The 17,007-nt window shown below is 44.7% G+C and overlaps 1 protein-coding gene across 1 annotated transcript; it reads left to right on the forward strand.

Moving 5' to 3' along the window:
* Positions 1-228: 228 nt before the first annotated feature.
* On the forward strand, positions 229-6,867 carry LOC132387614 (uncharacterized). The gene is made up of 3 exons (XM_059959985.1): positions 229-347; positions 2,887-3,086; positions 6,395-6,867. The coding sequence occupies exons 1-3, from the start codon at positions 229-231 to the stop codon at positions 6,865-6,867; spliced, it is 792 nt and encodes a 263-aa protein (XP_059815968.1).
* The last annotated feature ends 10,140 nt before the right edge of the window (positions 6,868-17,007 follow it).

Below are 17,007 nucleotides of genomic sequence, written 5' to 3' on the forward strand. Positions count from 1 at the left end.
TAATGTACTGGTTAATGCTGATTTTAATGACCCTAAGGGAACCTGCCCCTGTCTTGGGAGGCCCCCAGTTTAACAGTTTCCTGTCCCTCTACCACACCTATGCTAAGCAAGTTGAGCGGGGAGCATGTTGGGTATGTGCCAGAATTCTCCAACAGGGTAAGACTATGTCAGTGGTGCCCCTGAATACTAGCGCAGTCAATTCAGTTCTGGTGTTTTCTGATAGCCGTAATGGTAGCATTGTCAATTGCACCATATCCAGGTCTGGAAGGCGAGACTGGGGATGGTGTTGCTTTGAGTGTTGGAGTCGTAGACCTCCTCCACAAGACCCCTCCAAGCTATGGCCGGGGGTAGGAGTTACGTCTCCAGCAGTGGCTAGTGTTAAGTGCTTGTGACACATGACAGTGGTACACTTGTCACATGACTGGGGTTGAAGCTATACTGGACTTGAGGTATGGTCTTGTGATGGTGGAATGACATAATTTTCCCGCCAGTAGAGATCATGCGACAGGTTTTTTTTTACAGGTTATAAAAGGAAGACCCCACCCTGTGAGGAGGGGCAGTTCGTGGCTGGATTTGCCAAGTTGACTTCATGCCACTGCGTGTTTTAGGTGATGACGCAGTTTAGTTGAAGGATGAAGCTTTTATCTAATGCCTAAAGTTTAAAAGGTCATTGCCAACAGGTTCTTTACGATTCTGCTAGAGACAGTGGAGAGTGAAGATCGAAGTTCGAGAGTTAAAGGTCGAGGAGAATCGCTTTCTACGGTGAAACGGGTTTCAACGTTTGTTTGATCCTTATACGGAAGGATTTTGTTGACTATCTTCGTGTTAATCCCTGGGTTTTACCAGAAAGGATTGAAGGTAGTGAAGAAGGAAAGGTCAGTGCCTTTAAGCCGTTTCGTTTCGTAAATTCTTCATGGGAAGTTCGACGTCGGGGATCGAAGCCAAACGACGTGAAAGAGAATTTAAATCGTCTTATAAAGTCTCTCCTTTTAAATGGACTGTGAGCATATCGAACTTTTGGCAATACCACTTTAAAGAACTGTTTTTGCAATATCACTTTAAGAACTGTTTGGGCTGCCGCACAGCAGCTGTTTCCGGTTACGGTAGTGTTTGTTTACTTTTGGGGGGGTTTGTTTTCTGTGCTTAATAAACGTGTTGTTTGTTATAAGAAACCCTTGCCGAACTCATATATTTATTGTTGCCTGAATACGTAACACTAGTACAACTTGCTGGTGTAACCAGAATGAGAGTTCACCCTATCAAGTGGGAAGTAGTAACTGTACCAAGAGTCAAACTAATGATACCCCTGAACCACTAAATGGAACTTATTGGCTTTGTGGAAATAGGGCCGACCCCTGGCTGCCGGGAGAAAGAACAGGGCAGCGGCATGGAACCACACCCAAATTCGCCAAACAGTGCGACAGAATCGGGTGGTCCATGACTTTATATTAGCAGAAAAAGGAGGGACCTGTGCTATCACAGGTAATGAATGCTGTTCTTAAATCCATGATAGATCTTCCAATATTACTGACTTGTCTAAACACATAACCCAAGAGATTCAGAAAATTCAAGATGTTGGCAGTAAGCTACATAATTTTGGGACCAGTAAGGCAGGGGGGTGGCCCTGGCCCTTCAACATATTCGAGGGCTTCTGGAGGTTGTTTTTGCATTTCGGAAGTCTGATTGTATTAATTTTGATTATTGTCTGTGTCCTACAGAGCCTTTGGCCATGTTTTGTATCATGTTGTAGAAGCAGAACCCCATAACCATATGCCCTCTGCTTTGCTTTTACTTTGGCTTTGACTTCTCTTGTCAGCCACTGACGCATCCTTTTTCCATTCAAAAATGTCTTCTTCTTTGCAAAATATCTGTCTTGCACCTTCCTCACTTCTCGCATAAACTCCCGCCACTGCTACTCTGCCGTCCTTCCCGCTAGTGTCTCTTTCCAGTCAACCTTGGCCAGTTCCTGTCCAATGCCACTGTAATTTCCTTTACTCCACTGAAATACCGACACATCGGATTTTGGCTTCTCTTTCTCAAATTTCACAGTGAACTCAATCATGTTGTTATCACTACCTTCACTTCCATCTCTCAAATCACCTCTGGTTCATTACACAATACCCAATCCGGTACAGCCGATTTCCTGTTGTAATTTGCAGTCCACATCACTGCAGCTGTTTAGAGGCCTGTAGATAACTGCCATCATGGTCCTTTTACCCCTGCGATTTCTTAGCTCAACCCATAAAGATTTCAGAAATGTCACTCCACTCTTCAAGAAGGGAGAGAGGCAGAAGAAAGGAAACTATAGGCTACTTAGTCTGAGAGTGGTAAGAAAGATGTTGGAGTCGATGTTGTTAAGGATGTGAGTTTGGGAGACTTGGAGGCACAAGATAAAATAGGCTGGACTGAACATTGTTTCTGCAAGGGAAAATCTTGCCTGATGAATTTGTTGGAATGCTTTGAGAAATAATAAGCAGAGTAGACAAAGGAGAATTGGTTGATGTTGTGTACTTGGATTTTCAGACCTTTGACAAGGTGCCACACATGAGGCTCCTTAACAAGTTCTGAGCCTGGTTGGGCAGCGATGAGGAAGGATCTGATTTCAAGTTTGTATAAATCGAAAGGCGATTGCAGTGGGAAAGGGCCGGGACCCACCCAGACGGCTGGACAGTCTGGGCCAGGAATGTAGGATCAGTTAGTTCTGGTTCCCCAAGCAGTGAGAGTGGATGTCGGTAACGAGGATCTGTTTACGTGTATGGGTGTGGGGTAAATGGTGGGAAAGTTGTGGGGTTACTGGCAGGGTGGAGGGAGGTTGGGGATGTGGGTTATCGGACACAGTGTGACCCGGGAGGAAGAGTCCTAGGGCAGATCATGTTGTGAGAAAAGGAGGATCAGGTCCATTGCATCAGACAGCTTTCAGGAAGCAACAAATATCTCTTTATATTACTCACAGTCTAATCTTTCTACTAACATTGTGTTTGTCACAGAGCCCAGAGTCTGGGAACAGCTCGATGGTAGGAAGCAGATGGTGATGATGGGAGGCTGTTTATTGGAGTCAAGGCCCGTGCCTCCTGGAGCTCCCCGGGGTGACACCCATTGCTACTTGTCATCTATGTCAATAATCTGGTTGAGAATGTACAGGGTATGGGCAGTGAGTCTGCAGCAGGTAATTGCAAACAATTACCTCCTTTTGCAGGATAGTAAATATAAACACCCCTCTTTCCCTCCCCACACTCAGAACCGACCAAAAGCTACTTCAGAAGATACAAGTTCTTCAAATGAGCAAACACTGAGGGAATGTGAGAGACTTTAAAGAGCTGGGATACTGATAGCACATTACCAGACCTGGAATGATTGCAACTGGTCTGATAGTATTTCTGGTCACATTCAGCTCACTCCAACTATTCCCTACCTTCCTTTTATAAGTATGTAATGTCGAAAGGACCAGTGTTTGAGTAAATGAGACTCACCAGACTTGCTCCTGACTGAATCAATGGAAATCCTGAGTCAGAAGGGTTTCTCTCCAGTCAGTGCTCTCAGTCCTCGGGCTGGTTCACTTGCTGCTGTTCCCTCATCTTCAGTCGTGGTTTGCTTCCAGTTGTGGGTTTTTCTTCCAATAAATCTCTCACCGCAGGTCTAACTTTAACATGAAAGATAATGAAGCATGTTAACAATACAAAGGACAACAAAATATTTCTGCTCACTGAAATCTAAATATTGAAGACAAATATAATGAACTCAGTGAACAAATCTGTAATTGTCCCTGACACGTCACAAAACCTGATGTGGGATAGGAAGGGGTCATCGTTCTGTCATGGTAAGATGTAAGATGCAGGAACAGAATTAGGTGATTCCATCCATCAAATCTGCTCCACCACTCAACCATGGCTGAGATTTATTCCAACACCATATCCCTGCCTTCCTGCTGTAACCCTGAAGCTACTTAGCAATCATGAGTATATTAATCTCTGCCATAAATATACCCAAATGGCAGCCTCAACCAACCTCTGCAGCAACAAATTCCACAGTTCAGTCATCTTTTGGATGAAGAAATTTTTCTCAACTCAATTTTAAAGGTAAGCATCTTTATTCTGAGCCTGTGCTGTCAGGTCACAGATTCTCTGTCTAATGGAAACATCCTCTCCATGTCCACTGTATCCAGGCTTTCCAGCATTCGGTAGGTTTACTTAACCATACATCCCTCCACCAACCCCACCGTTCCTCTGAACCCCATTGAGCACAGGTCCACAACCATCAAATGCTCCTCAAACATAAAGCCGATCATCCCTGAGATTATTCAGGTGAAACTTGTTAGTAACAACTGCACTGAACACATTCCCAAGTATAACAGACCATCAGGAAATTTAAACCATTCCCGAGTGAATGGAATAAAAAGAAACCGGAATCACCAGAATCGCTCAAAAGGTAAGGAACTGCTGTGGGGAGAGCAACAAATTTAACGATTCAGGTTCACAATCTTGTGTCAGAATGGATTCAGAACTTTTTATTTTTAGTGCAGATTTCCAGCAACATGAGTTTCTGTTTGATTCCTACTGTCTGACAGGTAACAGCGAGGAGGAATTCCGAAACACAGTTCGAACACTGAACCCCCCAGGTCTATTTCTACTGGTTCAAACACAGATCAGCTCATTTACTCACAGCCTGTCCTTGTGAGGGATGGAATACAAACTCATTCTCTCCTCAGATTAGCAGCATTGCTTCCAAAGGAACTCCAGAAGCAAACATTTGATCCCAGACCAGAAATACTCGCTCAACACCTCATGAACCCGGGCAGCTTGATCTCTGGGTCCATTTTACTTGGATCTAAACAGGGGTGCAGAGCACCTCCGGAGCTCACCGGAGCACCACTCCAGCACCTCTGTAAAAAACACTAGATCCCAGACCAGAAATACTCGCTCAACACCTCATAAACCGGGGCAGCTTGATCCCCGGGTCCAGTTTACTTGGATCTAAACAGGGGTGCAGAGCACCTCCGGACCTCACCGGAGCACCACTCCAGCACCTCTGTAAAAAACACTAGATCCCAGACCAGAAATACTCGCTCAACAGCTCATAAACCCGGGCAGCTTGATCCCCGGGTCCATGTTACTTGGATCTAAACAGGGGTGCAGAGCACCTCCGGACCTCACCGGAGCACCACTCCAGCACTTCCGTTAGAAAATAAGTAAAAAAATAAACAAGCAGGGAATTTAACAGCGGCCGCATATTAAATAGAGGGAATTTTAAGGAAACTGGGGTTAGGGAGAGGGGTTGGTGGCTGGTGAGGAAAATACTACCAATAACATTAAGATAAGATATTTGATAGCTTTTGGTGAACTCCTGGAGCTGTGACTGTGGTGGTCCGTGGATTACTCACTAATACAAAAGTAAATTTTTCTCACTAACAACCTTATGGCTTCTAAGCAAACAACCTTATTTCACTTGGTTGATCATTATATTTTATGATAATTAGTGAATGCAACTGTGCAATATTTGATTTATTATTAAATTAAGTGTTATATGCTTTATTGTACCAGTTACATACTGAAATGCAGTGATTGGTTATAAGCATGTTAATGTTTTATTTATCACTGTATTTCTGTGGAGCTCTGGAAATCATATATATTTCTTTCACCTTGGTTTAGTGTTTGACATTATAAAAAGCTCTATTCATATACACACACACACACACACAAGCACCCCCCCCCCCCAATTTGTGTAACTGCTCATCACATGAATGGGACAGGGAAGTTGCCCAGTATATGAAATGAGCAGGTACACAAATTGGGTGTGACATAGAGGGGTGACTGACAGGTTCGTGGCCTAAGGTGGAACGAGTCGATTTTAGAAAACCTTGCAATTTTCAATTATCTGAAACAGAAATATGGCAAAAGTGATTAATTTCAAACTTTCATAATCACTCAAATAGTTGAACATCACATACATGTACCGAGATCTGTATAACTTTAGACCTCCTAACATAGGCCATAAACTTATCAATCACCCCTCGTACAGCTCCGGCAGCTTTCCACACGCACACACACACACATACACACATACATATACACACCCCCAATTTGGGTACCTGCTCATCAAATGAATGGGACAAGGAAGTTGCCCAGTACACGAAAGGAGCAGGTACACAAATTGGGTGTGACATACTAGGGGTGACTGATAAGTTCATGGCCTAAGATGAAAGGAGTCAATTTTACAAAACCTAGCAATTTTCAGTTATCTGCAACGGAAACAGCACAAAACTGATTAACTTCAAACTTTCTGCAAAATGACTCAAAGAGTGCAGGTACCAAGAGCTGTATAACATTAGGCCACGAACATCAATCACCCCTCGTACAGCTCTGGCAGCTAAAAGACTGGCACTGCACCCCTGCTCCAGCCGTCCAGCAGAGCTCGGGCCCGGCCCTTTCCCAATGCAACCGGCCCGGATTTACACAAACCCGCCGGGATCAAACTCCACTCACCCCCGCTCGAGTCGGTGAACCGCCAACGACAGCTGCTTTCGGCAGTGCGCATGCGTTTATCAGGATGTTCTCCGCAGCACCACCAGCGGTCGGAGGTACACATGGCCACCAGTGGTCGGAGGTCCATACAGCGCCCCCAGTGCTCGGAGGCGTGTGGGACAACGGAGAGGCAAATCACAAACGTGACAAAGTCTGCACATGCAGGAAATCCAGCTCAGCACAAACAAAAGGCTGGTGGAACTCAGTAGACCCGGCAGCATCGATCGAAAAGGGTCGACAGTCGACGTTTCCAGCTGAACCCTCCTTCAAGATTGAGATGGAATGGGGGAAATATCTAAATAAAATCGGGGCGGGCGAGAAAATGCCTGCCGGGATGGTGACAGGTTGAAGCCAGGTGGATGGGAAAGCTCAAGAGCTGAAGAAAATAGAATCCAGAGGGAAGTGATAAGCACGTGAGAGGACGTGAAAAATCAGAGAGGAAGAGGGGGAGTGTTCACTGGAAGGAGAAATTGATATTCATGCCATCAGGTTAGGGGGAGGAGCTACCCAGACGGAATATAAGGTGCAGATCCTGGACCCTGAGGGTGGCCTTAACTTGGCACAAGAGGAGGCGATGGGTTGACACGTCGGAACGGGAATGGGAATGGGAATCACAATGAAAATGTTTGGACACTGGGAAGTCCCGCCGGGAGCGGATAGTTCAAAGGTCAGTTTATTATCAAAGCAGGTATCCATAAACAACTCTTGCGTTTTTTTTTTCTCCAGAGAACCACAAAACAAAGAAAGAGCATGAAAGTCTTTCAGAGAGAAAAATCAAACTCCCACCCCACCCCCCACATCAACAAGAACGGCATCCCGATCATCAACCCCCAAAACCCTCCCCTCCCGCACAAAACGGAACAATAACATCGATCCGCCCCCCAAAAAAACAACCCTACCCCGCACAACTGCGGAGGAGCTGGTGTCACCAGTGTAGAGGCGGCCGCATCGGGAGCAGCGGACACAACGGGCGTCCCCGGAAGATTCACAGGTGAAGTGTCGCCTCACCTGGAAAGATGTTTGTACAACGGAGAGAGATCGGCCGTCCGGCCCTTTCACTGTGACACCCCGAACTCCACATCAAATCCGTCCAAACGAATCTGGGCGAACTTTAATGACCAATAAATATAATTCCTCCCAGCAAACAGCTCTCTGAATGATTCCCTGACTCTGAGAGGAAGGGGTGTCTATGGTCCACAGTGTCAGGGTGTTGAGTTTACCAGGAGACAAAGACTGCAGGGACGAGAGGTTTTCTGTTGACTAATACACTGTGTGTGGACCCCGCTGGCAATTCTGGTGTTGTGACCCGAATCGAGACAAACACCACGCTGCCCACTCCACCAACAACACGGCACAGCCGGACACATATCAGGGGACTTTATATCTCACAACACTGGATTCAGTGATGAAACCCGTGATAAATGTTGTTGTCCCACTGGAATGATCAGAAACGTCCATTCAGGTGCTTTAATTACAAGCGCTCCCACACAGGTGACGTCACACACGCGAATTCACGCGCCTGACGTCACACATGGGCTGCCCTCATGTGCGTGGTGTCTTACATCACCCACACGCTGGTGAGCTCGAGCTTTATCGGTTTAACGGCTGAGCCACCAATCGCGTGACCGTCCCCACCCCGACCGCTGTAAACCAAAGCTTCAGGGGCTGCGCTACTCCCATTGATGCGAAGCAATGTCAATCACTGGTTACAACCAGTAATGGAGGCAGACAAGCCAAGTGGACATTGCCTCGCGGAAACTTTCCCACTAAAGTGTCAATCTCCCGTCAGGGCGGAACAAATCCCAAAGTAAATGTCCGCTTTCTGATTTATTTCCATTTCCGTCCAAGGGAAGTTGCGGAGTTTGTGAAGCATCTCCTGAGGCCGGAGTCTGATGTATCACTGAGAGGTAGGAGGAGACCGCTCGGCCCATCGGCGATTCCGGGAGAGAGGAGGATGATTTTACTGAAAGGATGAAGATGGTGTGAGGGGGGCGGACAGGATGTTTGTCCCGGTGGGGACAGGAGGGGCTCATCTCTGGAAATGACTGAAACCCATGGTGGTGGCGAGCAGAGGGATTCACCACATTGGGGGGCAAACACCGGCACACTGTTACCCTGCAATTGGAGCCAATGGTCCGCGCAAAGTGACAATTATTTGGGTTTTGTTGACACTGTACCTAGAATATGGTGTAAAATCCCGCTCCCCATACTAACACGGGTTATACAGACGAAAGAACAAACTGCCGGAGGAACTCAGTGGGTCAGGCAGCATCTGTGGAGGGAAATGGACCCTTTTGGGCTGAGACCCTCCCTCTGGACTGAGAGTGGACGGGAAATAGTCAGAGAAAGGAGGTGAGGGGTGGGGATGGGGCAAGAGCTGGGGAGTGAGAGGTGGATCCAGGTGAGGGGCGAGGTGGGAAGGTGGAAATAGTGACGGGGGTGGGAGATGAGTGGTTGGGGCAACACGGGGCTGCAGAAGATGGAAATTAATTCCGTAGAGGATTAACAAAGAGGTTAGAGAGTATTTGTGATAGAGAGTGCAATGAAGATTCACCAGACTGATCCCTGGAGTGGTGGGGTCATCATATGGAGAAAGATCAAATGCGATAACCCTTTCACTTAAGACTGAGAGGTGAACATATTGATATGCACAACATCATTACCAGTTGAACCAGGGATCCCAGTCTCTGAAAAAGGGGATGGACTGTCCCGGACTGAGATGAGGGGAAATGTCTCCACTCTGAGGGTGGGGAATGTCCCTAAAAACACACGACAGAGGGCAGTGAAGACTCGGTGATCGTCCTCACATAAAACAGAGGCCGGCAGAAATGTGCAGACCAAAGGGATCGAGGAAATGAGCATTGTGCAGAAACAGGTGAGATGAGAGAGCAGCCGCCATTTTGTTGATGGTTAGAGGGGCTGAATGGCCTCCTCTTGCTGTCTCTCACTTGATGTTTCAGTGTTCCTGTCCAGTGAGGCCGGAGGAATATGAATAGAAATTAGTGTTTATAAACATGGACTGATTTAAATGAATCCTCCACATTTCTGGTTTGGTTATTGTTATGAGTTAGGTTCTACCGCTGCCACAGAGACAACAAATTTCATGACATATGCTGGTGCAATTAAACTTGATTCTGATATTGATATGGGAGACCCATCACCGGTCACCTGATCCCAGTTACCGTAATGTGAGATTGAAGCATTTTCTATTTATTGGTATTCCTCAGAAAAGGCAACAGTTAAGTTTCCTTCTGTGGTTCCAAAGCAGAAGCTCTGTCTGTCTAATATTTCCACACAATTAAAATGGGGATATTGTTTATTATCATCATGTACTGAGCTACAGTGAAAATCTTGCCTGATGTACCATCCACACAGATCAATACATTACGACAGTACATTGAGTTGATATACGACAAGACAATAACTGTAACAAAGCATTATGGCTGCAGAGAAAGTGCAGTGCAGATAGACATCTGGTGCAGGGTCACGTCGAGTTACATTGTGAGGCCGAGTCCATTTTATCATTCATTTGGCTTATAACCGCAGACAGGAAGCCGACCTTGAGCCAGGTGGTACGCGCGTTAAGGCTTTTGTATCGCTTACTTGAAGGGAGAGCGGTTTTGCAGCAAGAATGTCCAGGTCCTTAGGAGCTTTGAGTACATCGCCTGCTTTTCCGAGGCAGGGGAAGTGTAGGAAGAGTCCATGGAGTGGAGGCTTGTTTCTCTGATGTTCTCGGCTCTCCTAAGTTCTCTGCAGTTCCTTGCGGTCATGGGCAGAGGAGTAGCCATACGAAGGCGTGACGTATCGACAAGAAGCTCAGAGACCTCGGCCTTCACCCTGTCTTGTGCAGCTGGATCCTGGACTTCCTGTCAGATCGCGAGAATGGGCTCCCTCACCTCTGTCTCTCTGACCGTCAGCACGCATACCCCACAGGGGTGTCTCCTTGCCCCCTCCTTTACTCTCTGTGCACCCACGACTTGTGTCGCCACTCACAGCTCAAATCTGTGAATTCAATTTGTTGACGACATTACATTGATTGGCCTAATCTCAAATAATAATTTTCAATCAATCTCCTGACAAGACTTGGTCCAAACAAACTTGTCACCCTTCTTCAGGAGATTAGTCAGCGGAAGAGCGATACCAGCAAAGCTCTTACAAAGTTCTTACAATAATATCCAACCATTCCCAGAAACCTTCCAAGAGCCTTGTTACCAGTCGGAATAGAAACTTCAGAAAATTACCTGGACTTTTGCCTGAACAGAAGCCAACTTGACTTGACCTACAACATAGCCATCATAGGTCACAGTGGCATGGCCAAGTTCACTCTTAGCTAAGTTAACTGTAATGCTGGCCTGGGAAAGCCTGTCAAACAGCTTTTCTACTGCAGAGATATGCTCTTCCCAAGTGTCACTCCCAGTGACTACGTCAGTAGAACAGGTATCTGTGTGTTCCAACTCTCGAATTACAGAATCAATCATTCTCTGGAATGTTCCTGGGGCATTTTTCATTCCAAACAGCAAAACATTGTTTTCGTACAACCCAGATGGTGTCACAAACACAGAAATTTCTCTACCTCCGTCCGTCAACGGAACACATCGATAATCTCTCAACAGATCAATCTTTGTTAGAAATATAGCTTTTCCAACCTTACGATGCAATCATTCAACTGAGGGATAGGATAGACATCTGTTATTGTTACTGCATTTACCTTTCCATAATCAGTGCAAAATCTAGCAGTGTTATGCATATATAGTTTTAAATATATATGTCCCAAACTTAGGCGGTAAATGATACAGTCTTACGCTGGTGTGGTAAGGATATTCAGTTCAGTTCACAGGATTGAAGTGAGTGAGAAATTTGGCATTCAAGTAAACAGGTGTCGATGTTCTCCGAATCTTCCAATTTAGTCAAATGCAACCAACTAAAGAGCTTCATCTTCAAGTGAAATCTACCAACCCAGGCAAGGGTTTTCAGCAGATTTCACAGGGTTGCTCTCACATGCACTAATAGTCACAGACCGATTCATCATAACCGATCCTCAACCCCACACGCAAGGGCATTTAAAACTTCAGTGACAACTCTTCCCACTAGCCTTTGTGTGTCTGCCTGTCCTATGAAACAAACAGCAACGCTCCTTTAAATACCATTGTGCTGAACACCAGCTGTCCATCATGCAGGCCCTCCGCTCTATCTGTCTCTGTAACAAGCTGCTTGTGCTCGTCTCTCTCTCTCTCTCTCTTTTACAGACATGGTTCTTAGAGGCACAGTCCATAATCACAGGCCTAATAATACCATTGTTCAGCATATATTCAATTTCTTGCTCAGCCAATTTACACTTTTCTACATTCATGCAATATGTGTGTTGTTTAATTGGGTTGGATTGACCAATATCTACGTCATATACTGTGACCGTAGTTTGCTTGGGAACGATAGGAAATAAATCTTTATACTTCAGAATTAATTCCTTCAGCAGTTGTTGTTGCTTTGGCTGCAGATGAGCCAATTTGTTATCAATGATTTCTTGAACAACCGAGTTCATTAGCTTAACTGGGACAGTGTTTGGCTTGTGAAAAGTCTCGGACGAGTCAACTGTTTCATTCTCAGGGTTGCCAGGTTCATATGTTTTGACAACACTCACAGATGGTGCCTGCTTGTCAACATAAGGGTTTATCTTATTGATGTGTACTACCTGTGTTAATTTACGTTGGTCTGGTCTTTTAATAACATAATTCACATAGTTAACGAGAGATTATTTCTTGCGGTCCATTGAGTTTCGCCTTAAGTGGATTCACCCACATTGGAAATAAAGCAAGCACCTTATCCCCCACCTGGTATTTTCTTTCACAAGCCCGCTAATCAAACCAAAACTTCATTGTGTTTTGAGAAATCTTTAAATTTTGTCTTGCTAGACTACAGGACTGGTGTAGTTTGATTTTGAATTTCAAAACATAGTCTGACAGGTTAACATGTACATCTCCATCAATCCACTGTTCCTGTAACAAGGTCAAAGGTCCCTCACTCTCTGACCAAATACAAGTTCAAATAGACTAAAGCCCAGTGATTCCTGTACTAACTCTCTTTCTGCAAACAAAAGCAAATGTATTCCTTCATCGCAGTCTTTTCCATTTTCAACACAGTATGTCTTAATCATTGTTTTGAGGGTAGAATGAAATCCTTCTAAACCCCTTGTGATTCTGGATGGTACACAGACGATGTAATTCGTTTAGCTCCCAGTTCACAAACTACCTGCTGGAATAATCCAGATGTAAAATTACTTCCTTGATCAGATTGGATTTCTTTGGGCAAACCAAATAAAGTAAAAAACTTGGTAAGAGCCTTTGTCACAGTTTGAGCTTTAATATTCCTGAGAGGTAGTGCCTCTGGGAATCTGGAAGAGGTACTCATAATAGTTAGCAAATACCGATGGCTTCCTTTAGTCTTTGGCAATAGGCCAAAACAACCCACTATAACTTTGGAAAAGGGTTCACCGAATGCAGGTATAGGCTGGAGTGGGCCCATTGGTATGACCTGATCAGGTTTACCCACAACTTGACAAGTGTGACAGGTTCTGCAAAAGATCACAACATCTTTCCTCAAATTAGGCCAGTAAAATTCCTTCATAATCCTTTTTACAGTATAATTCACTCCAAAATGGCCACCAAAGTACATACTGTGGGCCAAAGTTAAATTTTCAGTCCTGTAAACTTTAGGAACTAAAACTTGGTGAACAATTGGCCATTCCTCACTTGCAGGTATAGCAGGCGGCATCCACTTCCTCATTAACAGTCCATCCTTGAGATAATACCCTACTGGCACTTTCTTAATCTCATCATCAGAAAGAGCTGTTTCTTTTAAAGATTCAATCTCAGGGTCCCGGTTCTGTTCTGCTATAAACTCCTTCCTAGACAGGGATAAATCTTTCTCATCAGACTGTCTACATGAATACTGTTTAAACACTGAAGGCAGAAAAGTCCCTGACAAGTCAGCATAATCTGAATCCCGATTTTGGCTATCATGTGTATCAGAATCATGCTGCACAGAACTGTCTGTGTCGGCAGACTTTTTAGCCATACTGTGAGTTACTGCGCAGGAAGGATAAATGTTAAAATCCATCTGTGGGTCGACAGAGGTTGGCTTAGTTGTCAACTGCACTGTAGGAACAACTTTACCATCTGCCAGGTCATTCTCTAACAGCAAAGTAACATCTTCCACTAGTAAACTGGAGCATAATCTGATCTTAGCAGGTCCCGAAATCAACCCTGACTGTAAAGGTCCCTTGTGCAATGGCACAGAAACCACGCCGCCCCCAATGCCTTTAATAAGATTTACCTCACCAGTGTCAGTCTCATCACCAAACTTTAGAACGCTGTCTCATATAAGTGACGGAGAAGCCACAGCATCTTGAAGAATTTTCACTGGTACCTTCGCAGACCCTTCCTTTACTAATACAAACCCATCAGATATATAATAATCAAATCCCTTCTTAACTCAGTCAGACCTCTCAGTCCTTAACTGAGTCTCAACAGAATGTTCAGAACCCTGTGGGGTTATCGGTGCTTCAACATACTGAACACAGGCATTCGGGACTGGTTCCTTTTTCTTTTTCTTCTTCAGATGTCTTGCTAGACTACAGGACTGCTGTAGTTTGTTTTTGAACTTCAAAACATAGTCTCACAAGTTAACATGTACATCCCCATCAATCCACTGTTCCTGTAACAAGGTCAAAGCTCCCTCACTCTCTGACCAAATGCAAGTTCAAATTGAACAATTGGTCATCATATGAGCAGCTTTCTTACAATAGTAACAAGTAAGACCAGAATATTTCTCCTTCAGCTGCTTCCCTTCATCCTTACTCGTGTCACTAGTCCCAGCTTTAATTTCTGGTTTACCCTGGTGATCCCTGCTACTCTTTTGGAAACTCGTATTCTGGGTAACTTTAACATTATGAGTTAAAGCAAACTCATCTGCTGATCTAGCAGACTCCTGCAAAGTGGCAGCATCCTTTTCATCTAAATATGCCTTTATGTCATCAGAGACGCATCTTTCAAATTGTTCAATTAAAACCAACTCTTTCAAGCTGTTAAGATCATCACTTATATTCTTATATGTGCACCAGTGGTCAAAACACACATACTTCTCATAAGCAAATTCCATATAAGTCTGCCTCACAGATTTCAAAATGTCTAAACTTTTGCCTGTATGCTTCAGGGACCAACCCATAAGCTTAGAGCCCACCCTGTTTCACTATGTCAAAATCAGCTGCTTCATCAACTGTCAAAACAGAATATGCTTGCTGAGCCTTCCCCTTAATTACACTTTGTAAGAGAATATGCCAGTCCTCTTTTGGCCACTTTAAACTCTGAGCAACCTTCTCAAACAGCTGAAAGTATTCATCAAACTCTGCCTCGTAAAAAGGAGGTTCCAATTTAACTAACACACACAAAATGCTGGAGGAACACAGCAGTCCAGGCAGCATCTATAGGGAGAACCACTGTCGAACCACTTTCCTCATGTTTGTTCTACCAATTTAACTTACTGACTGGCCTCGAACTTATCACCAGAGTCTAATGCCAGACCCCTTTGCTGCAATCTCTCTATATTTTCCAGCTCTAACACCCTCTGTCTTTCTGCTTCCTCCCTCTGTTTTTCTGCCTCTCTAGCCTCAAACTGCCTCTGCCTTTCTGCAGCCTCCATCTTTAATTTTTCTATCTTGTACTGGACCTCCAGCTCGCTAAGATTGCTTTCAGAAAACACCTCCAACTCCTCCACTTTAAACACACCCTCAGGTAAATAATGTTCTGCTATTATCCTCTTCATATGTGCTCTCTTCATTGTCAATTTCACCTTTTACCAAGACTCAACAACTCAATCCTACTGGCATCCTCTAATGCCTCAGAGGTTGAGGCTTCCGGAAATCTATCAACATCTGTTGATGCTGATATTCCACACACAAATAAATCAAAAGGGATTTCCCCAATGAAATCAATAATTAATCAATCAATATGCTCCCAAATCTGTTCATATCCAGGACACACCCCCAATTTTGTTATGAATCGTAACGCTTTAGAAACGAACCAGCAGCAATAGATGACACCTGAAGACTGTTTTTGATGATAAAAGGATCTTTATTAGAATCTAGTTATAATACAGTAACTTAAGCAAGATAATCAGAAGTTATGTGTATATATGTGTGTAAATATAATTTCCAAACTATTAAGCTTGGGGGAAACAAGGCTTCAAGTCTTGATGTGTTAGAGTATGAAAGTTCAGTATAACCACAGAATAGGTGATGAGAGAGATATTTGTAATCCAGGGTAAATGGCGAGAGAAGGCAATTATGTCGAATTCCACAGGCTCCACTGTGGTAAAACGAGACAACAGTCGCTGTAGATTTTATGCTTCATCGTTCCAAATCCACATACAAATTATCACTGAAAGTGACTTGTCACAAGGGGTATCATCTTCAAGTGAATTATCACATCAAACCCAGACAAGGGTTAACACAGAAGTGGTCTTCACAGGATACGCCAAATCCGATCCACACCTATGGATCAAACGAGGTGATAACCACACATTCGATATATGGTGAATCGATAATTAACCCACCCTTGTGGTCACAGGAAAGTTCCAAACAGTGACCCTCAGCCACTAGTTCCTCGGTTCCGATCCTTCCACTTTTCCTCCTTCCTCTCCGTCTGAGTGTCTCTGTCCTCAGTTAAAACTAAACAAGGTGTGAGCAAATTAAACAACCTGCAAGTCAGACTGACTCACCATCCTAATTTCTGTCTCTCTCTCTTAAAATGACAGTCCACAGCAAACAAAACCTAGGGATTCATAATAACGGCCACTCCCCATTGTGAACTGACTGGTGTGCCAGTAGTTGGGATGACTGAGTGAATCCTTTCCCAAATTATGAACAGATGAACGGCTTCTCCCCGGTGTGAACTTGCTGATGTCTCTGTAGGGTGGAAGAGCGAGTGAATCTCTTCCCGCATTCTGAGCAGGTAAATGGCTTCTCCCCAGTGTGAACTCGCTGATGAGTCTGTAGGTTGGATGACTGAGTGAATCTCTTCCCACAGACTGAGCAGGTGAACGGCCTCTCTCCAGTGTGAACTCGCTGGTGACTCTGTAGTGTGGATGACTCAGTGAATCCCTTCCCACAGAATGAACAAGTGAACGGCTTCTCCCTAATGTGAACTCGTTGGTGACTCTGTAGGTCGGATGACCGAGTGAATCTCTTCCCACAGTCTGAGCAGATGAACGGCCTCTCCCCAGTGTGAACTCGCTGATGACTCAGTACGGTGGATGAATGAGTGAATCTCTTCCCACAGACTGAGCAGATGAACGGCCTCTCCCCAGTGTGAACTCGCTGATGACTCAGTACGGTGGATGAATGAGTGAATCTCTTCCCACATTCTGAGCAGGTGAACGGCCTCTCCCCAGTGTGAACTCGCTGGTGACTCAGTAGGGTGGATGAATGAGTGAATCT

Source organism: Hypanus sabinus, unplaced genomic scaffold, assembly GCF_030144855.1.
Source record: "Hypanus sabinus isolate sHypSab1 unplaced genomic scaffold, sHypSab1.hap1 scaffold_204, whole genome shotgun sequence".
NCBI classification, from domain to species: domain Eukaryota; kingdom Metazoa; phylum Chordata; class Chondrichthyes; order Myliobatiformes; family Dasyatidae; genus Hypanus; species Hypanus sabinus.

Coding starts and splice junctions, on each gene's coding strand:
- LOC132387614 (XM_059959985.1), top strand. CDS start 229: ATGGTAGCATTGTCAATTGCACCATATCCAGGTCTGGAAGGCGAGACT. Junction 348..2,886: donor CCTCCAAGCTATGGCCGGGG/GTAGGAGTTACG, acceptor TTGTGAGAAAAG/GAGGATCAGGTCCATTGCAT. Junction 3,087..6,394: donor GCCTCCTGGAGCTCCCCGGG/GTGACACCCATT, acceptor CCCCTGCTCCAG/CCGTCCAGCAGAGCTCGGGC.